This window comes from Myripristis murdjan, chromosome 24, assembly GCF_902150065.1.
Source record: "Myripristis murdjan chromosome 24, fMyrMur1.1, whole genome shotgun sequence".
Classification (NCBI taxonomy): Eukaryota; Metazoa; Chordata; class Actinopteri; order Holocentriformes; family Holocentridae; genus Myripristis; species Myripristis murdjan.
Window position 1 is genome coordinate 16,905,792 of NC_044003.1, and position 25,054 is coordinate 16,930,845.

The 25,054-nt window shown below is 40.6% G+C and overlaps 1 protein-coding gene across 1 annotated transcript in view; it reads right to left on the bottom strand.

The window, feature by feature from the left end:
- The window catches only part of LOC115356150 (disks large-associated protein 2-like), a 66,204-nt gene extending 41,878 nt beyond the window's left edge, over nt 1-24,326 (bottom strand). Inside the window, exons 1-3 of the mRNA XM_030047191.1 lie at nt 23,985-24,326; nt 23,232-23,915; nt 3,861-4,078 (exon numbers count right to left, since the gene is read on the bottom strand). Of these exons, the coding sequence (XP_029903051.1) occupies nt 3,861-4,078; nt 23,232-23,915; nt 23,985-24,311 (1,229 nt within the window). The 5' untranslated portion in view covers nt 24,312-24,326. The remainder of the gene's footprint in view (nt 1-3,860; nt 4,079-23,231; nt 23,916-23,984) is intronic.
- Nucleotides 24,327-25,054: the final 728 nt, after the last annotated feature.

The following is a 25,054-nucleotide window of genomic DNA, read 5'->3' on the forward strand; positions in this document are numbered from 1 at the left end:
TATTTTTACAAACCAATGCTATTGATCTCTAATCTCTAATCTATGTTACTTATTAACTGTTATTTTTAAGCATTTTGTAATTGTACCTAGAAAATATGAAAACTTGAAATTTCTCCCAATTTTGTATGGTTTCTGTATCAAGTGATTCTACAAGCGTTCTGATTTCAAGTCCTTAATGACATTGCTCAGGGTTGACAGAGTGAATAATCCATAGAAATTAAACAGGAGTAAAAGGGACATTGAACTGTTTGCTGTGGTAATTCGACTGTGGTAATTTGATTGTTGTTAGTCATTATGGTGAGAACACATGGCAGTGGGGCCGCAAGTGTCACACTCACTAGTTTGAGAAATCCGTTCCTACCGTCCACACTACAGTGGCGTTTTCCTTTCGTCTGTCTCTTGATTATGTTAATCATGTAGCCCAGGGCTGTAATCATAATCTTACTACTAATTTTAGTTATGAGAAACCACAAATGAATAGGAGAAATTACCGAAATTCACTCACCTCTCTATGGACTCTTGCTCTTGAGGCCTCATAGCACAGTCAACTATGTCTGGAGACTGTACATTTAAAAAATGTTGTGCTTTCTATCAGGTTCCATCCAGCATCTACTCTGACAGACTGCATCTACACTCTATGGACAAAAGTATTAGGACACCCCTCTCAATCAATGAATTAAAAAAAAAAATTGATTTTTTTTTTGTTTTGTTTTGTCTTGTTGTTGCTTATGTAGTGTTCTTGGTAGGTATGGGCTGATGTCTTGGCCTACATTTTGATTATTTGCACTAAATGCTAAAGCAGATGGACAAGGGGGTAGGACTAGAAAAGTTTTTTTTTTTTTTTTAACTTCTTCCTATCCCTTTTGGACATGATGTTTGGGTGACAAACTGACCTTAGGCAGATGTACTGTTTTTCAAACAGATAAGGCTTTGTTGCCTGTTGATTACAGGGTTTTTTGTTTGTTTGTTTGGGGTTTTTTTTTGGTTGTTACTGTTGTTTTATTTGTGAGTAGACTTTATTTCTTACTCTGCCTTGATTCTGTTTTATTATGTTTTAACATGCTCAATAAAATTGATTGATTGATTGATTCAGGTGTTTCATGCAGTCTGCCTTCACAAACATTTGTGAAAGAATGGCTCGTTCAACAGAGCTCACTGAATTCCAGCCTGGTTCTGCAACTGTAATGTAATGGGATGCCACTGCTGCAACAAGTCAGTGTGTGAAATTTCTTCCCTCCTAGATGTTCCACCATCAGCTGTAAGTGGTATTATCGCAAAGTGGAAGCATTTAGGAACCACAGCAACTCAGCCACCAGGTGGCAGACCACGTAAAGTTACAGACAGGTCCATAGTGCATAAAAGTGGCCAACGCTCTGCTGACTCAGTAAGTGCAGAGCTCCAAACCTCCTCTGGCATTAACATCAGCACAAAAACTGTGTGCCAGGAGCTTCACGTCATGGGTTTCCATGGATGAGCAGCTGCATGCAAGCCTTACATCACTGAGTACAATGCCAAGTGTTGGATGGAACGGTGTAAAGCACGCCGCCACTGAACTCTGGTGCGGTAGAAATGTGTTCTGTAGAGTGATGAATCATGCTTCTCTATCTGGTGGTCTGATGGACCAGTCTGGGTTTGGTGAATGCCAGGAGAACGTTCCCTGCCTGACTGCATTGTGCCAACTGTACAGTTTGGTGGAAGAGGGATAATGCTATGGGCTTGTTTTTCTGGGGTTGGCCTAGGCCCCTCAGTGAAGGGAACTCTCAATGCTTCAGCTTACCAAGACATTCTGGACAATTCTATGTTTCCAGCTTTGTGGGAACAGTTTGGGGAAGGTCCTTCTCTGTTCCAGCATGACTGAGCCCCAGTGCACAAAGCAAGCTCCATTAAGGCATGGTTGGGTGAGTTTGGTGTGGAAGAACTGGACTGGACTGCACAGAGCCCTGACCTCAACCCCATCCAACACCTTTGGGATGCACTAGAATGGAGATTGGGAGCCAGGCCCTCTCATCCAACATCAGTGTCTGACCTCACTTATGTTCTTCTGGATGAATGGGCAAAAATTCCCACAGACACACTCTAAAATCTTGTAGAAAGCCCTCCCAGAAGAGTGGAAGCTGTTCTAGCTGCAAAGGGGGGACCAACTCCATATTAATGCCTATGGATTTAGAATGGGATGTCAGAAAAGCTCCTGTAGGTGTAATGAGTAGGTGTGCCAATACTTTAGTCCATATAGCAGTTACCTCCACAATGCCATGCTGCTGCTTTCACTGACCTTTAAGAGGAGATGGACCTTAAAAAACTCTCTCTTATAAATTTCAGAGCTGCAATGGCATGTGGTTCATGGAACAAAATCAGGAGAAAATAAGGCTCTCGTGATGAAACCACCCTGCATTTTCTTCTACGGGGGTATATCAACGAAGAAAGCATCCATCATGTGAGTTGACAACATAAATGACATTTTGTCAAAATTTTGTTTTGGTTTTTTGTTTTTGTCAGATTTTTTTCGCCCACAATTAACAAAATCAGACAGCATTCTTTTAATTGATGGTCACTTGAATTGTGCCTCTGCATTCTTTGTATTAGTCCACTGCTCGTTTGGTCATTACTGCAAAAATCATCAGTGAGTCTGCAACTTTTCACAAGTCAGTTTATACAGAAGTTTATGTGGACGTTAGCCCACTACTATGGTCACAGCTCTTTGTAATGGCAGAGGTTCAAATAAAAATTCCCGCCACTCTGACCATCCTGCTATGTTGATTTGAATGAGGATGTCCATTCCACTCCCACTGTATTTCTATGGAGTAACCATTCACTGCAGATTATTTCTCAGCTTCTATCTCATAGGAGCCGGAAACCCAAGCCTTTGATGAGGTGTCAGTGGATCATTACCATAAAATCAAAAGCCTGCATGGCTGCATCACATCCTGCTCTTTACAATGGAGACAGCGTAAGGTTGGAATAAACACTACACAAGCTGTTTTTTTAAGATCACAAGGAATTGTCTTAAGTTGGAAAAACAGCAAAATATGGGACCTTTAACACACTCATGCTAACTATTGATGCAGATTTCTCACAAACCAAAACTCGGGTATGAAAACGTTTTGGATGACCTGCGGAGAACCTTTAAGGGTGATCACTGTGACAGGCTTGTGCAGCAGAATAGAAATACTTTCAAAGGTTATTTAACATTGGATTGTTAGAATAATGCCAGAGGCGAGCTTTTTATGTAGGCCTGTGGCATAATTTTGACAGGGCATTTGTTATTGTGATTATGGGCATCACAGTGATCTGGTTAGGTAGATTTAGGGTTGACAAGAGTGCTTCCAAAATGTATTCCAGTCTCCATTAGACAGTCACTGATTCCCTGCATGAAATTTTAATCAGCAGCATGTAATGATACAAAATGCTTGTTTTTTTTCTGTTTGTGAGTAATCCTACAGATAATAACCCTACACTATTTTTCCACTCACAGTATCAGATTACAGTTTTCAGTCAGTTACCCCTCAGACCTGCAAGATGCCTGAAGTGAGTGCCATCAGTATCCATAACCCCAGTAAAGTATGATATTCTCAGGTATTACTGCTTGGCTTCCTACCACTGCCTCAAACATTTTCATCCAATAAGATCAAGTGATTTTAAAAAATGCTAATGTCATTACATAAATTTGTGAAAAAGGACAGTTTTCTTAATGAATTCGTGCATTATTCCATTGGGTCTAATTTCTTCTGTACGCTGTGAGGTACAGTCTGTATCTCAATGTGTGTTAACCCTCTCCTGGTCTTCTTATAGAAAATACATTTGACATGTTTCAGCCTGTAAAGCTTTTGTGTGGACATAATAATCCTGGCAACCAGGCCTACCTGTGGGAGTCTATGTGGGGTCTCTGCATGGCTGATTTGAGGACGAGAGCATCAGGCCGGATGGCCTTCTGCGGGGATGTCTTGGGGCTGGTGTCAGAGTCACCACTCTCATCATCCACCTCTCCCATCGCTTTGACATAGCTACTGCTGCGCATCCGCCGACATGGGATCTCCTCGTCCCTGTCGCCTGGGTATCCGCTCCACTCATCCTGAGGCACCTGTGAGAGAAAATCCACCACTATCAAACACAAGTCACCTTCACAACCTTAAGACCATTACACTTTGAGATAATGCTTGATTTAAGGCAGTGTCTGATGATGGAGGCATCGTGGGTTATCCTGGAGGATAAATGGAACAGTGGGTCGACCCACCCACAGACAAAATATCAGGCTTGTACAGCGGGCTCTGTGAGTAGTTTTATTTGCAAGTACAATGGGACCCAATTAGCCAAACGAGTGTGAGCACTGAGTCAGACAGGCAGTAGGATGAGCTCTGGCTGAGCTTTTTCCCTAAACAGTAAATTGAGCAGATTCACATGCATTCCCAGGTTTAAGTTCCACCTCTAGCTTATACCCCTCTGAGTCTGGGCTCACTAATTAGACAAGCTCACTGCTCAACCGTACCCATGAGAATAGGATCCAACTGTTTCCTCCTCTAACTCTGGCTCACACTTTGCTTCCATTTGATGTCACAGTTCCCATCTGCAGCCGTTTAATAATGGCCACTTTGCATTACTGTTACATGATAAGCATTAACTTTTGTTTGGAGAGGCAAAAAAGAAAAAAAAAACGGGACTGATAAATCATTAGCCAAAGTATTCCTATGTCTATAGCACTCCCATGGAACCAAAACTTACAAAGAGAGGGTTCCAGCTATATAACAAAACCTGCATTTTACAGCACAAAAGAATAAAAGCCTTTGCTAAAGTCCAATTGTTATCGTGACCAAATGATTGGGATGATAGTGGTGTGACGGTGATAGTCCCTCTGCTCTCGGTCAGTAACAGTCAGCTTTGGTTTTGCTGCGTTCGGGAAAACCCATAATGAAACAAATATGGTGGACATTAAAATTGAGAATACTTTATTTTACTACAGAGCACAGCTAATGCAGCTATCACATTAGCATAACCAGATATCTGTGTAATTACCGTAAACTTAAGGAGCGCTAAAACGAGCACAAGCAGGCATTACAACAAACAGATCACGTGCAGCACCTTGTATTTCTATTCACAACGTTATCCCATCTGTTTTGGGCCATGTGAGTGTGCGTATGTGTGCATGTGCAAGAGTATGGGTACATTATACAGTCTGTACACACACACACTATCTGTGGCTGCAGCTGTTTTGGTTCCTTAATAGTGTCACGCTGATGACAGAACACTTAAAGTAATAGTAAAGTAGAACTTTCACCAACTACAGCCTTTTTCAAAACTTGCGACACACAGTCTGTTCATCAGATGGGTTATTAATGAGCACAACGAGTAGGAAAAGCACTTTCCACTTCATATGAGTGAAGAGAGCCAAGCCAGTAAAGAGAGCTGCTTTCCAGTGAGCAAGAAAGTAATCGTGACAAAGCTGTTTCCTTAATCCTTTTAATAAAGAAACATCCCAGCCCAAATGTCACAGTTCTATTTAAATGTGGTCTACTTTACTCATCGAAATGATCAACACAGTTTATTAGCATTATTAACAAATAGTACTAATTTGGCAAACCACTGAGAAGAAAAAACATTGGATGGAAAGGCTAATAAGTTGTAAAATAATAATAACAATAATAATAATAATAGTCATATCAGCAGCAGCATGCAGAGTGTCTCCAGTATAGAAGTGACAGAGCTGTAGCTTTCAGGATGTATTTTTAGATGCAGCAGGTTGGAGCAGCAGGTTTCTACGGTCTAATTACCAACATGCAATGATGTATCCTGCTTCCAGCTTGATTCTAGCTGCAGATAAAAGGAGGCTATTCATGATCTATATTGCTTAAATGTCACCTTTTGACAAGTCTAGCAAGGCTAATGACATTTTTTTTGGCATTTATTTCTGCTTTATTTGATAGTGGCAATAGAGAGAGACAGGGAAGGCAGGGGAGAGACAGGGGATGACATGCAGCAAAGGGCCAGGGCTCGGATTCAAACCCAGGACGCCGTGGTCAGGACTGAGCCTTGATAAGTGGTACACGCTCTACTTGCTCAGCTACCGGGGCGCCCAAGGATAATAGAGCTGAACTGGATTTTTTTTTTTCAATCATTATTATTTGTTACTTTTCTGATTCATATGATAATTTTAGTTTTTTTTTTTTTTTTTTTTTTTTTTACCATGGCAGAATACTTTAGGTCTAAACAGGTAATGGAAATATGCTTCTTGTCTTCATGTCAACTAAAACTGTACCATTTGTGAGCTTCTGACAGACAAACAAACAAACAAATGATCATCTGTTTTAGAAAATGCTGCCCCAGTGAGCCAGTGTCACCATTTCTCATGATCCAGGATGGTAACAATCCTCCTTAGAAAACTTCATGGACATTTAATAAATTTCCTTGTCCTAAAGGGGAAAAAACTGGCACAGTAGGGTATCGAATGCAACATGTACTCCAAACAGAAATACACAAAAAACATCTGATGCACACTAAATAAACAGGCTGAGACATCAAATAGTTTAGTAGCACGAGTGTGAAGACTGAAGGCTTGTGAGTGAGTCAGTTTTCAACATGGAGTACTGTAAAATTAATAGTACATGTTTTAGATGATGCCTATATACAATATAAAAATCAGTGTATATTTTATATTATTTATCAACATAACATTTTATAACATGTTCAGTGGCCATCTAGTGGTTGTGTTCACTAATGTACTCCTCTTTCTGATGTTTGTGTGTTGACTGTCATAGTTGTAATGTGTCTGTTGAATTGTTTTGTTTTTGTCTTTTCTATTACTCTAAAGACTTTATTTTGCATTTAGTCTTTGAGATTGGCTTGTATTGCATGTTAGCACCTCCTTGAAAATGAGATGGTTCTTCTCAAGGGGTTTATCCTAATGAATGAACTTACGTCAAGTGTTACAGCTACAGAAATCACATGGTCACAACACAACACAGATCCTCCAGCACTGAGACAACAGTGACCATGGAAACAGTCTTTGCTTCAAGCATCAGTTGTAAACAAAGCATGCCAACTGCAATCGCCTGTTTCAAAAGCCAACACAGGCGTCTTATTATGTCGCTACTTAAAATTCATGCACTTACGAGCGACCTGCTCATTTCCCTTGGTGCCATTAAATTAATTCTGAATTGTGCGTTTGACCTGATTAATGGTTTTGTTGCAGGCTCCAACTGCGACAATCATCTTTCCATCATATTTTAGGCAAAGAGAAATGTGAGAAATGTGACTATTTCAGTAGAGGCAAAACAATAGCGTGATGATTCATTCATCTGGTTGCCGATGTAAAGGTGGGGCACAGCTGATTTCCTGTGACCAAACAATGAAAATTAATTGCTGATTTATGTGCGGTGGCCCTCAGTCACCACGATCAAGCGCTATAAAATCATCTGCTCGTGTTACACTGCACTTTACTGTAAATGACAGCTAGTTTACAGGCTTATTTTATTTTCCAGAGGGCACAGTTAACTCTCTCGTTTTACTGTATACAAACCTAAAGCTCTATTACTGCAGTGTGAAACTGCAAGGGCACAATAATCTTATGAAGTTATTGCAAGTACAAAGCTAAGATCTGCTTCTTTGTTTTGTGCTCAAACTCCGTCTATCTGTCTGCTGCAGCCGCTGCGCAGTTGGCTTGTGCTGTCACCAACGTGATCTGTCCTCCCACAACTTACATAACTCCTACCCGTATTTCATATTTATCTGAGCCACACATCATAAACTGTGCTTTGATTTCAATTTCATGGGGTCTTTAAAGGAAAGACACCAGCAATGCAGCTTTCTTGTACATTTTTATGTGCAGCGGGTTCTGTCATTTCTGTGTCACAGGGAACACAAACTGAAAAATAAAAATGGTTTTTATAAAGGGAGAAAACACAGACCAACATTTTATGTCCAGTTAAGGTTTTGAGTTGGATGCTCTCCTCAGAGGTGGAGTTAATTTTCAGATTAATCAAAAAGTCTATAGATTTCCGTGCCCCCCTAATCCAGAACAGGGATACACAGGTAAAGAAAATGAATCGGTTTGGGTTTAATTGAGGAGTAAGAAGTTGTTTCTCATCTTCTTCAACTGCATACAATTATTTTTTCAAAGTATTATTTTTCAATGCAGATTTTCATCTACAGCGTGACAAAATAAATGGTGTTTTTTGATTCAGCATCACATGTTAAATCAATAACTTGAATGACAATTGACAAAGGAAAATAAATCTGGAGCTAAGCAGTCACTGCAACCATATGTTGCTATTAAAAAGCTTCTTTATGCTTGGCCATTTCAGTTTTATGGTAATTTTCACAGATTCCTAAGCATTCAGAACTCATTATAACCAAAATTAATAATATTTCTAGACATTACCAAAGTTGACCAACCTTGCAAGACACAGCCCAGTCAATAAATGTCGTTAATTAGTACGTCAAAATGCTGGATTCTGATGTGTCCTTTTGTTGGCGTTAATTATACAGTTTAAGAATGCAGACTGAAAAATAGCTAAAGTAAAATTCCACAAATGCACTTCTGTTCAAAGATGTTTGCCGGAGACCGTGTTTGTGAGCTTGAAGTTTTGCTAATAAATGTGAAGGACCATCTGAGATTCATTAGAGCATCTCTAGGGGGACTTCATTTACTGCTTTACTCAAATCTCCTAGCTCATTACTCTGGTTGTAATGGAGAAGGGATGCAGGTGAGAGAAACCTTTCAGAATTACACCCTTATGTGCAGATTAAAACACACTGGCCTACTTGACACAAGGATTTTCAGAAAAGGGGCAACAGAATTTCCCTCACGCTCTCGCCAGTCATGCACTTTGGGTATTTTTATAATTCTGCTTGCACAGCAAAGCCTGCCAATCACAGCCCCCAAGGCTACAGTATAACTGTAACTCTAAAAAAAAAAAACACCGCTCTGTCATTTATGGGACGCCGTTAATTAAAGTGGCGGTGATTTTGAATAACAATTCATGTGCGTGTCATAATTAATAGTCATGGCATCACCTCTAATACATAGCTGCTAAAATAGCTGTGACTGTCTATCAAACGAGCACGGCACATGTTTTTACATCCTGTAGCTTAACTGTGTAACATCAAAATGCAGTTCTAACAGGCATGTTGCCAAGTATCTAGGCTGCAGCCATAGCAACTGGAGAGGAACTACAGAAATGAACACATCAGCACAGCCCTTACATTATGTTATACTGTTAATGGCCTTTAAAATATAGCCTTTGTAATACACTGTGCAGAAGCAGCAGCAGCAAACTTTACAGCATTAGGATTAAAACAGTGAGCTTATTGTGTGAAAACTGTAATGTTGTGTAGTTTAACTGCGGCCCCATTAACATGCATACACATGAAATGCTGCTTTGGCATTGAAAGCCTATAGTAAGGCAGGGTTTCATTAGATTTGGGTGTGATAACAATAAGGTAGAGCACATCCAGGTCAATTACCCTTACCATCACTGATGATCGTACTCGATGCAGCTTACTTGACTTGATTGAGGATAAACTGCACACAGCCACATGATTTAAATCCTGTGGCTTCCTCTCTTTGAGGAAGACAATTCATGACAGCGACTGTGTCACACGTTATATGTTGTGGCACAGTATTGATCAGGTGTGCACCATGGTTAAGTGCAGCATTGTGTCAGTGTGTGTGCTGCAGATGTAGCAGCGGTCCCAGCGGAGAGGGTGGCCTCGGCTCTTGGAACAACAGCCCCAGGCTCAGGGCTCTCCCTAATGCTCTGCCAGCTACTCACTTTACACAATCATGGAGCTTGCCTGGCTATTTCTCTGCAACAATTCCCGGGCTATTCTTATGGAAAGCAGTAGCTGATAGCTTCTTTTCTTTGCCTGGAGGTAATACTTGCTCTATCTCTCCTTTTCTCACTTATCTGCTCTCCTCTCCTGCCCTTCCTCCCTCACTCTGTCTTTCCTTTTGCAGCCTGCACTGTCTTTGATTCGTCAGCCCGCCTTCACAGGGCCAGACAGGTGAGGGACTCAGCAGCACTTAGCGGAAAATGATGAACATTTGTCTCCTCCACAAGGGGTAGAAGACAGGTTAGAGAGGAGTGGTTCAGTGATGATGTTAATACCAGCCAATCCTTTCCAGTTTAATGCATATTTTGCTCAAATGTTTTCCCCATATGTTTTTGTTGTCAAGGTGGAAAGGCTTCTGAAGCGTTCAGACCATATGCCACTTTACTTTGAACCGGATACAGACAAAATTATTTCGGCCAGCATGACCCATCCTGCCTCAGGGGAAAATATTTGACTATCATTCAGTGTGCAACATATTCAGCACAGTACAGTCAAATAACTTTGCTCAGGGGCCAGATTTTTTTCTTTTTTTTTTTACCACTAGGACTTCTTAGACTTTAACTTTATATAATGTACCATAGATGTAACTGACACACGCAGAAAAACTGGAGTGTTTCCAGACAATGATCCCTTCGACATTATCCTGCGTACTATGAGAAAATGGGGTTTGGTAGCACTTCTGTGGACTGAAATGCAGCATTAATTGCACTGTAGTGGTTTAGAAGTAAAACACCAAGGAATTTACTTGTGGTTGGTAAATTAGAAGCCAACTTTGCATGTCATTTTCTTCAGAACAGAGAAGAAGAAGGCTCTCCCATTAGCTCAACATGGGAAGGCCACATTACAACTAACTGGCCTGCTTACAGTATGTCTTCCCTGAAAGGCCTATATCAGCAGAACTATCGTGCATGCTAATCTGCCACATGAGAGCAGGAATAAAATGCAGCAACTGTCTGGAAAGTCAGTTAATCAGGCTTAAAGACAGCGATAAAGAGAATGAATCATTTTCCTCCTAATGCACTGCCATTGATTGTCTGGGGCTGCAGTTAACTAAGTCAGCCATCACTCACAGAAGCATAGCATTAGCTCATTAGCGGCCCCTTATTTCTGTGCTCATTTGACGCTACACCTGAGAGAACATGCTCTGCTGTGCCTCTGGGGCAGCGAGCGAGGGCAAGCAGCATTACAGCAACATTAGCTACAACTCCACGGTGCGAAGACTTTGCTCAAAAATAGCCTGAGGTGAGAAAGCATCCTCTCGTTGCAGAAGTTGATGTGTGAGTGTCAGAAGTGAGTATGTGCCCATCACAAAATACAAACATGGATCTGCTAGAGGTGGAACAGCTACTGCTAGTGCCTTTAAAAACGTAACCATTTTGTTTATGATGAAATAAACTTAATAAATCAATTTAATAAAGTCTAAATTCCCCATGCAAACAAAAAAGCTACTCAGTTACTGAATTAAAGTAACTGGAGATAAAAGTAGCCTAAACAACAATAATAGAGTGGCTTGTCTAGTGACTTGGGTGTGGAAATCTCTGAAGATGATGGGCAGAGAGTTTGCCAAGATGCACAAAGCCAGACTATCAACACCAGATTATGAATGAATGAATGAATGAATGAATGAATGAATGAATGAATGAAGGCTTTATTTTGAACATGTGAAAATCACAAAGCAATATACAAATACAAAATAGTCGAAACAATAAAACTATGATGGTGACACGTCCAAAAAGATTAAAACTGGATCATGCATTCATACATAACTCTGAATCTTAATAATCCTGATTTATGTATTTAAGAAGAAGGCCCATTATTCTACTGCCTTTGGAGCTGGGAAAAGGTCATACAAACTATATCTGATATAATCTCTGTTGGGCTGCCTGTCTGCCCTCGGGTATTTCTCCTTGGACTACTTCCACCTGAGTTAGGACTGACAGGTGCAAATAAAAAGATGCTCACTTCAGGCTAAACACTGTGTTGCGACTTGCCTGGGAGAGCAGAGAGGCACCCGCAGCTGAACACTGGTTGAAAAGTCTCTCCAACTGCTTAGCCATGGAAAAAATGACATATAGCACCAAGGGGAAAATTCAGAACTTTTTTTTTTTTTTATATAAGATATGGGGACAATTATCTGAAAAGTATCCAAAAAATAAGAATTTTGCAGTGTATAAAGATAATGTAATTTTATTCAGCGTAACAGTTACATGAGAACTGCAGGACTCTTTTTTTTTTTTTTTTTTTTTTCCTTTTTTAGACCTTTAGAAGTGTAACAGTTGTGTTAATTGTGAAAAACCTGATAAATATATTTTTCAAAAAAAGGTAGCCTAAACACAAAGGTATGCTATACTTTTGAAAAACCCTTAGATAATGTTACCTATAAGGTATATGAACCACACTGAGATTCAAACACATCTGTGCAAAGATGCATGGAGTGAACAAGGGGCATGTGTGAGATAGTTTACGCCTAATGTATCTGGCAAAAGTAAACTTTAGGAGCACTCTCCGAAAAATAATGGTTCTTCAATGGTTCTTCAAAATGCTCACCAACTGAAGAGCCTCTTTGTTTCAGCGATGGTTCTTCACACACTTTACGTGGTTCTTTAAAGCACTACAGGTTCTTCATTTTAATTGGAGTTATTTGGTGGCAATGGCATGAAATTAGGACTGCAACTAACAATTATTTTCATTATCAATTGATCTGCAGATTATTTTTCTCAGTTACTAAATGAACTTGGTCTATAAAACATCAGAAAACAGTGAAAAATGCACGTCACAATTGACATTTTTAATACCTCGTCTGTAACTGAATGAAGTAAAAAGTAATGTGAATAAATGGCCAGCAGCTATTCAATTTGAAAACTCCAGCTAATTAAATGAAGGGAATGACTAAAATAAGAAAGTTGCACCGACACTTTTGAGGGGCTTTAACTGACAAAGCTTATTGTTAAGACTTCAAACAATTATTTGATGAAAATGATAAATCAAGTCTGAAATTCTGATGGCATGACTGACAAATGTCAATTCAGTCAAAGGTTAAGGCAAAGTTGACTCCTATAGCAGCAGCTTGTATAGTCACAAAATAACATGAACAAAATGTACCTTAATTAAATTAACCTGCTGATTAACCCAAAAACAGAGGTTTGTTCAGGTGGACTGAAATTGCTCCTCACTGAAAACAAGTTTATCTGATCAGATCATTAACCTTTAATTAAATTACCACAACCTTTATTTATAGCATTAAGTGGAACACACAATACAGGCAGTGTTCCTTCCCAGGCCCTGTAAGGTAAACAGAGTACAGTTTAACACATTAAATATTTTTAAGTCGTGTCAGGCTGAACTGTCATATTTGCTCTGGACATGTTACCATTGGCTTTGAATGTGGGAAATTTTCGGTACGCATCTCCACTCTAAAGATATAACACAAAGTCTGTTTGAATTATTTCGTTTTGACCATGAAATGACACTTTTATTCTTATAATCACTGATCTGTCCACTAAGGTGACATATTTTGGGACAGGGGGTAAGCAGGGGACAGCTGTAACACACACTTTTGTCCACCCTGTGAAATGAAAAGGCAGCAGTTCGGCCGATTCTCACACTCAGTTATAAACACTGGACAGATCTTCATGCCTATTTGACCATAAACCAAACTTATACTGCTGTAATCACTGATCTGTCCTCTAGAAAACAGCCTCACATTATGTATCCAAGTACAAACCTTTGTTCATATTTGTAAACATGTCAGTTTCTTACAGCCTATTGTTTTGTGCATTTTATTGATGTATGAAAATAAAAAACACTACAACCTAGTCTATTTATTGTCTTAGCTATGTTATGTAGTAGACAGAATTACAAATGTGTTTTACAACTGTCCCATGGCACTGTTATAACTGTACTATATATGAAGACAATTATAACAAACACTCTCCTTGACTTTAAACACCAGTTGTAAAAAAAAATATGAAGTTTACATAACATTTTTGCACCTGAATTTGTTGGTGGACAGATACAAGGGACACACGTTGAAAATTAGATGCTTTCCATCAGGTTTTTATGCAATAATGTGAAAAGCAAAACCAACTGTACTTTGTCCTATTTACAATGACTCCCAAAGGGCAAATAAACACTGCAGTACACACAATAATTAATATTTATTTATTAGAGACTGGTGCTGGTCTTGACATTAACTTTAACCTGACAGGTTCTTGCGTTTATAACCATATGAAGCGGTCAGATGCTGGTTTTGTAGCTACACTGAATGCTGTCTCACATCACTGATATAACATCTGGGACTAGGTTTGACAGGTTATTCATTACAATTACTGGATCCATGCAAGTCAGCCAGATGATGAAAGAATCCCCCCGGACAGGGATGCAGACCATTACCCTAATCTGTCTCCATAACTTCACATGCAGCATGTGCGCAGACACATGTATGCTGAGTGGGAGTGGGCATGCCACGCTCTCTAAGCACAGGGTGGCTGGGGGGTGTTTGGGCCACCGAGACACCATTTGTTACGAGGCCGCTGTATATCATGCGGCGGACGCCTGCTTGACCTTCAGAGGTGTTGAAGTGGAAACTCAAATGGAGACATCAAGGACAGAGAGTTTCTCCCCAGACAACCTGTTCAAACTCACCGCCACCTCCAGGGAGATCTCGTGAATACACCTGACAGGACTTCACTGGCAAATTTCAGATAGAGTAGGGCAACAACATTTGATTCATGGATTATCTGTCCAATTTTTTTTACTGCACACAGGACTTTGTTTCAAGATCCTGGGACAAGGAGAAACCATGATCAAATTTATGTCCAGTTTAATCTTGTTGAGATATTTCTGGAGCTCAGAAGACCTGGAGAAGACAGCAGTTGATTTAGCTGGAGACAGAATTAAAATAAAATCATTTCATAATTGCTAATAATCAGTCTTAGTGAGAAAATGATTAGAAAATGCCAAAAAATGCATGGCTATCCATGGGGGAGATTTTTTAGACAAAGAAACTATACTAAGCATTGTGCACAATACATCTTCAAACAAATTTAAAGACGTTTGTTTTATTTGACGTCATCAAATTATGTCTGTTACCATGCATTTATCATTCTAATCTTGTCCAAGTCTTGATCTGAGTGCACCACCAAACGCTCTGCACCATTTAAAGCATCTAGCCGTTATGGTACAAACCGCATAGCCAAGGCCATCATTGCTCTCTTCCCTCTTTCTTTTAACCTCTCACACACCATAGCAATAATAAAAAGAAAATATTAAAATTCCCCTTCCAGTCCTTCATATTAATACCAAGAATGGCTAATTGCTGTTTTGGCTACTGGCAACTGAAATAAGGAGTTTAAAGGCTGACATTTCAACTTGGTTTCAGATATTACAATTATGCTGCTATTACAATAATGCAACATATTTCCTGTTATGGTCATCATTATCATCAGGTCAACTATGTAATTTGATAATAGACAAGTTTTGCACACACATAGGCTCAAGGCAACTGCATACACTAATGTGCATGGTACAAAAATACATCCTTAAAAAGATTTCCAGTTGTTTTTTAACTTTCGGCTGGAGTGCAACAAGATATATTTTGAGGCTACACAGAAGGCTAAGCTTGTACAATCGGTTGTTTACTCTGCTTAAATTATGAATCAAAATAAATTTACTTCTGCTGGGAACGATCTGTCAAAATGTGCTGCCTGATGGTGGCTCCACTGGAAGGGGACTAAATAGAGTTAAAATAATATTGTTTCCTAGTGTTATTTTGAAAAGGTAATATCACTGGTTTGTATAGAAAATGGGTCAAGGGGAAGTCATGGAAGAGCAGTGTTGCACATTTTTTGAAAACTGAGATACACTCAGGGCCACTTAATTATGTAAACATCTCTGTTTACACAAACAGCCTCAAATCACTCCTCCAGACAGTGAGTCACACATAAATAAAGTATAAAGCGTGCAGACAGGGTTGAGATGCTCAGTTACTGTCGAAATGAGCAAGAAGTGTGATTTAAGTGACTTTGAACAGGGTTTGATTGTTGGTGCCAAATGCGCCCGTTCCAGCATCTCTCAAATAACCAACCTCCCGGGACAGCAGTGTCTAACAGTTACGGAGAAAGTTGTAATTAAAAAACAAACAAACAAACAAACAAAAACTCCCTATCAGGGGAAACGCTTCATTCACATTCAGAAGAGAGTGTCAGGACACATTCTACACCTAGCGGGCCACAAGTCTGCGAGTACCAGCTCAGAAACTGTGAGGGATTTCACAGAGTTTACTTGTCACACCTTGAGGTAGACGCCCTACAGCAGCAGAAGACCGTGCTGGGTTCAACTCTCGTAGGTGACACACAAGATAGTGTAACTATAGTGAGCATGTGAGACAGAGCTGAAACTGGACGACTCAAGGGTGGAAAAACGTTGCTGAATCAGACCAACACGTGGACGGCATTGATAAAACACAGTCATAACCAGCATGAATCGATGCATCAATCCTGCCTGGTGTCAACAGTGCAGGCTGCTGGTTGATGAAACGGTGTGAAGAATGATTTCTTGGCACAAACACACCTAAGCACTTTCTTTTTTTTTTTTTTTTTTTTAAACGGATGCTTCCAGCAGGACAATGTGCCACTGTCTCACGATTATTCCAGGAACATAAGAAGAGTGGCTTCCTTTCCGTCTAGAGATCTTAATCAATGTGGAGAAACAAATTTGGGATGGAACAGGATGTTCGCAGCATGAATGTCCCACCAAACAATCTGCGAGCACGGTGCTGCGGTATTAGTCAGCGTGGACCGGACGTTTCCAGCACCTGAGTGTTTGCTGAAAACGTGTGAAGTGGATAATGAGAGTATTTCAGTTCAGCACAGTGATAAATTTACAGCTTAGGATTCTTAGTGTTGCCAGGCAGAGTATTAAGCATTAGAGATTTACTTGAATGAAACGAAAATGCAAAAAAAAAGCAAATCAGATTCACTGCAAGTTATCATGCTCCTGATGCCAACATCTCTACAGCTTACTTCCATCATTACCAGGTGCTGTGAAGCCTGATTCAGTCTCATTAATTATCAGTAATATTACTTCATTATTATGTACTATGGAAGACACAAATGATGGCAGATGATTGAGCAGACCAACCATTTATCTTATTGTGCCTCCATGTTAGATCAGCCTTACTATACAGAGAGCTTCAAAAATGATGTCCTGATATGTAAGCCATGATAAATTTGTAGGACCAAAACATGCTTGTGGTGGCTCCTTACTTGCCATAGAGTTGGGTGAAATCTGCATTTGACATCAGGAATTACACTTAATATTTTGAATGTATTTATTTTGTCCCACCTCTCCTAGATGAGGTAAACCACCCTCTTTCTCACTGTGCAAGTGGAGCTGCTCTGTGCTACAGCAAGGTGGCTAGCTTGCATCCTACCAAAATCAATACTAAAACATGGCAGACAGTTTGTCATGTAATACCATGGCGTCAATCTACATAAAACCAAAGAGGAAAATTCATGGTGAGCTTGGCTATTGGCTGTGCTGCGATCTGTACTGTGTATTTGACTCAAGCCTTTCTGAGTTCTCCATGTTTGCAAGGTGAACACCTGATGCCAAGTCTCCACTATTTTTATTAACAGTTATGTTAGTTTTAATATATCGGCAACCTGATGAACAGAAAATCATACAAGAACCAAATGTTGTGAAAATGTGGGACGTCAACCAAGTATTTTTGTCCGAATGAAAGCAATATTATTTTGTGATTTTATTGCACAAACATATTATACATAAAAATTTAAGGTCATTAACATGGGTCTTTAACGTTTTCACTGTGGCCTTTATGTGATTTGGGGTTTTAAATATTTTTATATTTGATACTCTCATTGTTTTGATTTGAATTCCTGTACTCACTCTGTATTCAACTATAACTATCTATCAACTGTTTCTCAAATTTCCCGAAGCCTCACTTGGGGATACTGTAATGAAAGCAATGTCTGGTCACATTACGGGGAAAATAAATCCAAGCGAGCAGCATGAGATTCTGCAGGTAAAGCACAATGAAACCCAGAGAAACAGTAGGCTGTAATTCAATAACATGAATATCATAACCTAAAACCAGATTCAGAGACAGCTTGCACGGAGGTTTTTTGCTCAGCCACCTGATGAGTCAACGGCAGCAGCGGAATGAATGATCAACAGAGCAAGAGTGTGAGCAGTCACGTCATGAAGACTGTCTGATTGACTTGTTTGAATGTGATTGGTGATTGTAACAGTCATCTTAAACCGATCAGCGGAGGTGCTGTTTGGTTGGTGCAGCCGGCAGCCAATCAGCTGAAAGTATGCATGATCTCACTGTTCTGCCGTAGTTAATGTGCTGCTCCATTTGAGTCAGAAACACTTACGTCAAACTAATTTGGAACAATTATTGCAACACATGGTTAGCCAGTTAGTATTTGATGGAAAAGGCTTTGCTCTTGAGAATGAGCCTCAAATGAATCCAAGCAGCATGCAAGAGATTGTACAGTGTAATAAAACCTCTCACAACATGAGATTACTCCCTGCTAGACTCTTGAATCACAGAGCACAGGAAACCCCCAAATTACAGAGACAACACCGAGACTGCCATGCTAACAGCACATGTAATACAGTAAGTGTATGCAAATTCCCATTGAATGATGCACAGCCCTCTCATCTGAGGCATGATCTCTGCTTGCATTCCAGCTATTTTTGAATGAACATGCTACAAGATATTAAATTGTATCTTGGTACAATTGAGATATCATCTTTATGTACCTGTTCTATGTGAAGCAACACGCATGTGGCGAATCCCTTTGGATTTTTACAAAGCCATTTGGAGTTGAGATGAGAGCTCGGCAAGCCTGCTTGTCCTCCCAGGACTGAACATGAAGCACGGTATTATGTTGTATCTCAATAGAGGGAAAATGCCCCAAACCACTAGGCAGAAAGCACATTGCATTTGCAGGCCCTTGTTGTTGTGTCAAGCAGAATACCAAATGGTTTCAGAGGAGCAGATAAATAATGTGATGACATGCATTTTATTTATCTGTTATTATTCAAGGGAAAATATTCTGCGCTACTGAACGTACACAATCCCATGAACAAGCATGTTGAACTCATCGCCTTTCTCTGACATGACAGCCGGCAGCATGCCAGCACCATCATGCATATGCCAAAATACATAACCCAATTCACAAAAACAACCTGAACTGAAAATTAAGCTCAACCACCTACCATCCAGCACAAATGCAATTCTCTGTAAACAGATAAGCTTAATACAAGAGCAAATCTATTAAATGTAAATGCTCAGGTGAAGTTACAGCAGCAGGAGGGATTTGTGGCAGCAGGGGCTGCATTTTCCTGCGCCTTCAGCAGTGGTGTGACAGCAGCAGCATATGAAAAAATCTCTTGGGAAGGAAAGGCCCTGGTGTCTAATGAGCCGCAGATGCTCGAGATGGAGCGGGGCAGGATAAGGACCAATTTCCAGAGCTTGAAGCGGGCATTCATGACTAAGTGAGGTCTGCATATTCTGAATTCTGAAAAGCCGTCAGGTTGAACTTATTACCTGAGTTTGGGCTCTTGCTTCTTAGCGGGAGTCACACCAGTACCTGCAGCAGAAGCGGGAGGAGCTGCACCAAAATGTAGGGCAAATACCTTCCCTGAAGAAATTTTCATTTGGTCAAAGGAAGACATCTTTAGCAAATTTTTGCAGCAACCAGGGTCAATAGCAGCAGAAGCTGAATGGTCAACAGAGTGAGAGTGTGAACTGTCCAAATATAAAGTCTGCCTTATTGACTTGTTTGAGTCTGACGGTAAGACTTACGGTAAGAGTGCTACTTGAACAGACGTGACAGTCCTTTAAGTGCTCATCAAAACTGCACTGATAAGACACTTTTGTGCAATAACATCTGTTGTCTCTAGGGGGGGCAAACACTGGTGCATGTCCTCTGAATGTAGAAACCAAGTGGCTGGTCATGTCATTACACTCCTGTGCAAAAAGAACTTATTCTGTCCATTTTTAGCGGTAGACACCCTCTCTCCTCTGGATATATGAGGTAATGTCAGGCACCATGCAGACTTTCTCAGACTTGCAGAGGAGTCAGCTTTTCTTTTGATATCACACCATAATGTGGAGAGAGCAAAAAATATTGTTTGTGTGGCTCTTGATGACCACCGCCACACGAGGGCAGCAAAGCAAATGCATACGCAGCATGCACTTGGATCTGAGGAATACATATTTTGGCACATCACCCAGTCCATGTTTGGAGCATGGAAGTTTGGAGCTTGGAGAGTGAATCACCTGAATTCACACAAGTGAACAGTGATGTTGTTCAGAGGAATATATTCTGAGCAAACTACAAATTATTGGTCAATAAACTATATTTGTGTCATCGTGCTTGATTGCCATCATGATTGATTTCCTGCTCTTTCTTTAAACACTTAAGTATATTAGTTACAACCATGGATCCTGGGTGAATAACAAATCAGCTTACTGACACCATTTGCTAATTCACTTAATTAACCAGTGTGACTGCATTACCTAAATGTGTGAATATTCTGTGGTTAGTGTTTGGGAGAGATGAATAACATAAGCAGATTAGAATCATGCCAAATAATCAATAATCATTCGATCATCTGGCTAAGATGTTGGCTGTTTGATTTACTGAAAAATCACAAAAATCAGGAAGGTGATCATAAATATCAATGCCATGTTATGGCGACTCTGCTTTGTATTAGAGGTTGTTTTTGTCTTTAGAGTATGTTTCACAAATTCCTAGCAATTGTCAAGTTGATGTGGAAATAAAGTATTGAATCAATGAGGATGTAAGTTACACTAAATCATTACTACATATGATACAAGATTTTATAGTGCTCTCAGGAATTTGGGTGAAAATAAACTTGACTTGTGCATATGAGAATAAGCAATAAATTACTTGTCACAGAATTTTAAGTTTGGCTAAAAGAATGTGCTGCATTCCACATGATAATCTAAGTGTGGTGTTGGCGTACCAATAATACACTTTCATTGAATGATTTTTATGAATCCCGGCTCTGGAACAAGTCTCTTTTAGTGTCCCCCTCTAAGCTTTTGTTTTGATTTTCAAAGCCTGTGTTTTTCTGATGATGTGGAGACCGGTCTAAGCAGACTCATGCATTATTTGTTCAGCTAGCAAAGTCCAAAAGTCTGTCACACAAAAGTTAACAAAGGCATTTTAAAAGCAAACAAAAAACTGAAAATGTTGGAGGATCGTCTGCATGACGAGCTATAGACTGGCGGGACTTCAGAATGCAAAGCACGTTCCCGTGTGTCATCTCTGTCTTTTCCCTAGTCAACAGTATGTTTGCTGACTCTATGGGCGAAAGTCAGCAAAATAGCGACTAGGAAACATGCGAATCCTTACCGTGCTGTGCCACAATCAGATATGGTGGAAGTCTCTGGCACAACTCATTACATACAAAGAAGTTGACATCAGTTACCTGTCCGTTTACTGCATCAATTTTTTTTTTTTACAGGACAGTGATCAAAAGTTAGTCTTCAGCTGTTGACTCAACTGCAATTATTTCACTATGAATTTCAAAGTAAAAGATGAATATGAAGCAAAAGAATGGATTGCTACCTATTAAATATGGATCTTAATTAACCTTCAGGTCAAACCATTAGAAACATGAATTTAAGCTTATTCTGCTGTTGCACCCCACAACTTAATGCTGAAAATTGAAATGCTATGCAAATGGATGGCAAAACAATGACCCCAGTAAAAAGGCTTCAGTTCATTGTCTCAGCACGCCAGCTTTTGACTATTTTACCACCCAGAATGAAAAACCCAATACCTGTGGCTAAAGTAGTTCAGCCCCTTAATATGTCAGAGGGGTAGTAAGAACAGAGGCCTACAAACCTGGATATGACATCATGGTTTTGCTGTTTTAATGCTCAATTTCCACAGCAACATACCCAAACCATCATCAGCATACATCTTTCCTGCATGTTTCCTATCTCGCTGTCCAGTTCAGGTAGCCTTCCACTGTCAGTGTCTTCCGCCATGACATTGATCCCCTCAACCGATCTCTACTTCTTAATAGACAATAGCTCCCCGAGGTGTCCACACAAGAGGGAATCCAGATTAAATATATTGACTTCCCACACTCATGGACACTGTAATTACCCTCAAGAGAAAACCAAAAACAAAGGTGGAATCTAATATGCTTTCTGTGCAAGATTTCAAATCAATACATCAATCAGTGCACTTTACTCAAGAAGGCATTTGTGGGGATTAATCTCAATTATTGTTTTGTTTATCTTCCGACACATGATGCGCATTTTTTTTTTTCCACACATGTTCTATGTTCGCCCTTTGTGGACAGTGTGTAATATTCACTGCTGTCTCTTGCAGCTCTAATGAGAAGAATTTGTCCAACACACTGGGTAATGTTACACTGGTGTGAGGTTCATAGAGCTTATTAAAATAAGCTTGGAATGAAGCTGCATACTGCGACTAAAGGTCACATCAATGTAAAGTAAAGGTGTGCAAAAAACAAACGTCTGCCATTTAATAAAATTCCAATGGCTATAAAAATAATATATATGAATTCTTACACTGAATTATGTCTCGATTTATTGCTCAATATTATTAACAAACCTCTTATTCTCCAATGTAATAAAACCAAAAGTACTGCAAAGTGTATTTTATGATAGAGTGAGTTTGGGGAATTGAAATTTCTAAGTATAATCTAATGTAAAATCTATTAACAATGTACCTACACCAGCAGTAACCAACACACACACACACACACACACACACACACACACACACACACAGCCTAAAAGCCAATTCATGCTTCTCTTCAGCATGCATGTTGGTTGTTAAAGCTCTTGAGAGAACAAGGTGTGAGCTGTTGCCATGGTGATGCACTACTGTTCACTTCCGGCATTTCTTTTAAAGCATCCATTTACCCAATCATTGCAACGCGGCCTCTGAGACACTTAAAAATTAATTTACAAAAATAAAGGGATGCATTGCTCTGTGCGAGATCTGCAATCATGCAATATCGCTGTTGATGCTGCATAGACTGGACAGACTGCAAGAAGCATGAATTGGCGAGGAGAATGCCATCAATATTTTTCTCTTTCTTTTGTTTGTCTTTCTCTCTATCATTCACTTCCTAATAATGATGAAAGGCGAGGTGCCCCAGTGGCTCACCGTGCAGAGCAACTAAGCCACAGCAGCCTGGGTCCAAATCCAGCCCAGACCCTTTGCTGTATGTAATCCCCTCTCTCTCTGCCCTGTCCTTCCTGTATATCTCCACTGACTGTCTAATAAAGCAGAAATAATAATAAAAAATAACAATAACCTCACAAGACAGTGGAAATTAAAAATAAATATAGCGACACTTACCTGCAGGTAGTGACAGGCCCGCAGTGAAGGCTTCAGGTCTGTGTGCATCATGGGTTTCTCCAGATTGAGCGAAGACTTCCTGTAGGCCTCCTTGGCCTGGCTGACAGTCAGTGTGGACCAGGAGCTCCTCTTCATGAATTTGCCCTCCGGTGCCCCGGCCATGCTCTCACAGGCCGAGCACTTGACATCGTTGTTGCTCTTCGAGGTCTTGAGCGACAGGTCTCCAAAGTGGTGGCTGTGCATGGAGTCCGGGTAGCAGTGGGCAGCGTGATCCCCATGGTGCCGCGACATGACACTGGGTGTGCGGTAGGTGCTGTCGCTATCCAGGTTGTCATCGGAGCTCCACCAGCCACCAGAGCGGTGCTTGCGTTCTTTGCTCTTGCTCCTCTTGCTACCATGTTTGGTGGAGTGTTGGCCATGATGGTGGTAACCCCCTCCTCCTACGACCTCGCTTTTGGTGCCATTCATTTTGGACGAGCCCTCCAGGGAATGGGACTTGGTGAAGAGCTTCTGGACAGAATGAACGAGGTGTCGGATGCGGCCGGGACTTTCACTGCGTTGCTCGGTGGTGGTGGAGGTGCGCTGATACTGCAGCGTGTGGAAGCCATCGCGGTGAAGTGGCAGCTGTTTCTCAAACTGGTCCAGCAGGTTGGCAGGGAGGCGGTTGCTCTTGGTGCCAGCGTGGTGAGAGGAGGAAGCGGCGGCGGCGGCTGCTGCAGCAGCGACAGCAGGGGAGGTGGCAGAGGCTGTGATGGCAGCGCAGTCATCCCGTGTGGCAGAGTCGTAGTACTGGGAGCTGTAATGCATTCTGGGGAAGGTGCTGCTGGAGATGTGGTCAGAGGCAGCGACTGGCGGCATCATGACTGGGGACATCATCATGCAGTCGGAGTGGATAGAGCTGCGTGGCGAGTAACGATGGTGGAAGTCCATGGGGCAGCTTTCTGTGGGGCTGAGCAGGTAGGAGGAGTGGCGGGAGTCGGGGCCATGGTGGGCATGAAGGTCATGGGGGTAGGGGTCGTAGTCCAGACCGTGGGGTAAAGGGATCTGGTGTTGGGAACGGCTGCCCGATAAGCCCTTCATGTTCCTGGCTGGAGAGAGGCGTCTGCCTTCATTGAAGTGTTGAGATGGGGACCAAGGTGAAAACTTCTGGTCTGTTTCAGAAAAAAACAACAGGAGAAGAAATGAGAAGAGAGAAGGGCAAGAAATGTGCTTGGCAACCCTGTGAAACCCTTTGTTTCATATCTACATCTCTATGAAGTCAAAGTTAAGATTATCTCTTCAAAATGCAATCTCTGTATGTGAGTATACATTAATATTTCTTCTTATCACTTACCATCTTGAATCCAGCTCAGTATAAACCAGGGATCATATAAGAAGATCAAACATTCTTGTGAAGACAGACCAGTTAAGTGCAAATTATTACCTATCAAATGAGGATATTACAATACAAATGGCAGTATAGGGACTCCTAGCTGAGGGTGACAACTCTTAATTACAGTATTATGAAGTTGTTGTTCACCAGTCAGAAACCTGGGCCACCTAATAACTATTATTGGAAAACATGAGGCTATCATAACCCATTTAGAAAGAAAAACACTCTGAGAGTAACTATAAATGGACTGCCTTTAATATACGGTCCAAAGGTATGTCTGTGAGGTTTATATTCAAATTCAAATTCATAATTGCCAGACTCCAATGTCAAAATCCGTCATTACCCCGAGTTTCATCAAAAACATATATTATGATGATAGATATCAATGTTATTAGCAGTACTATACAGTATGAAAAAGTAATTAACTAAATACATCCTTCATATTCAGTAA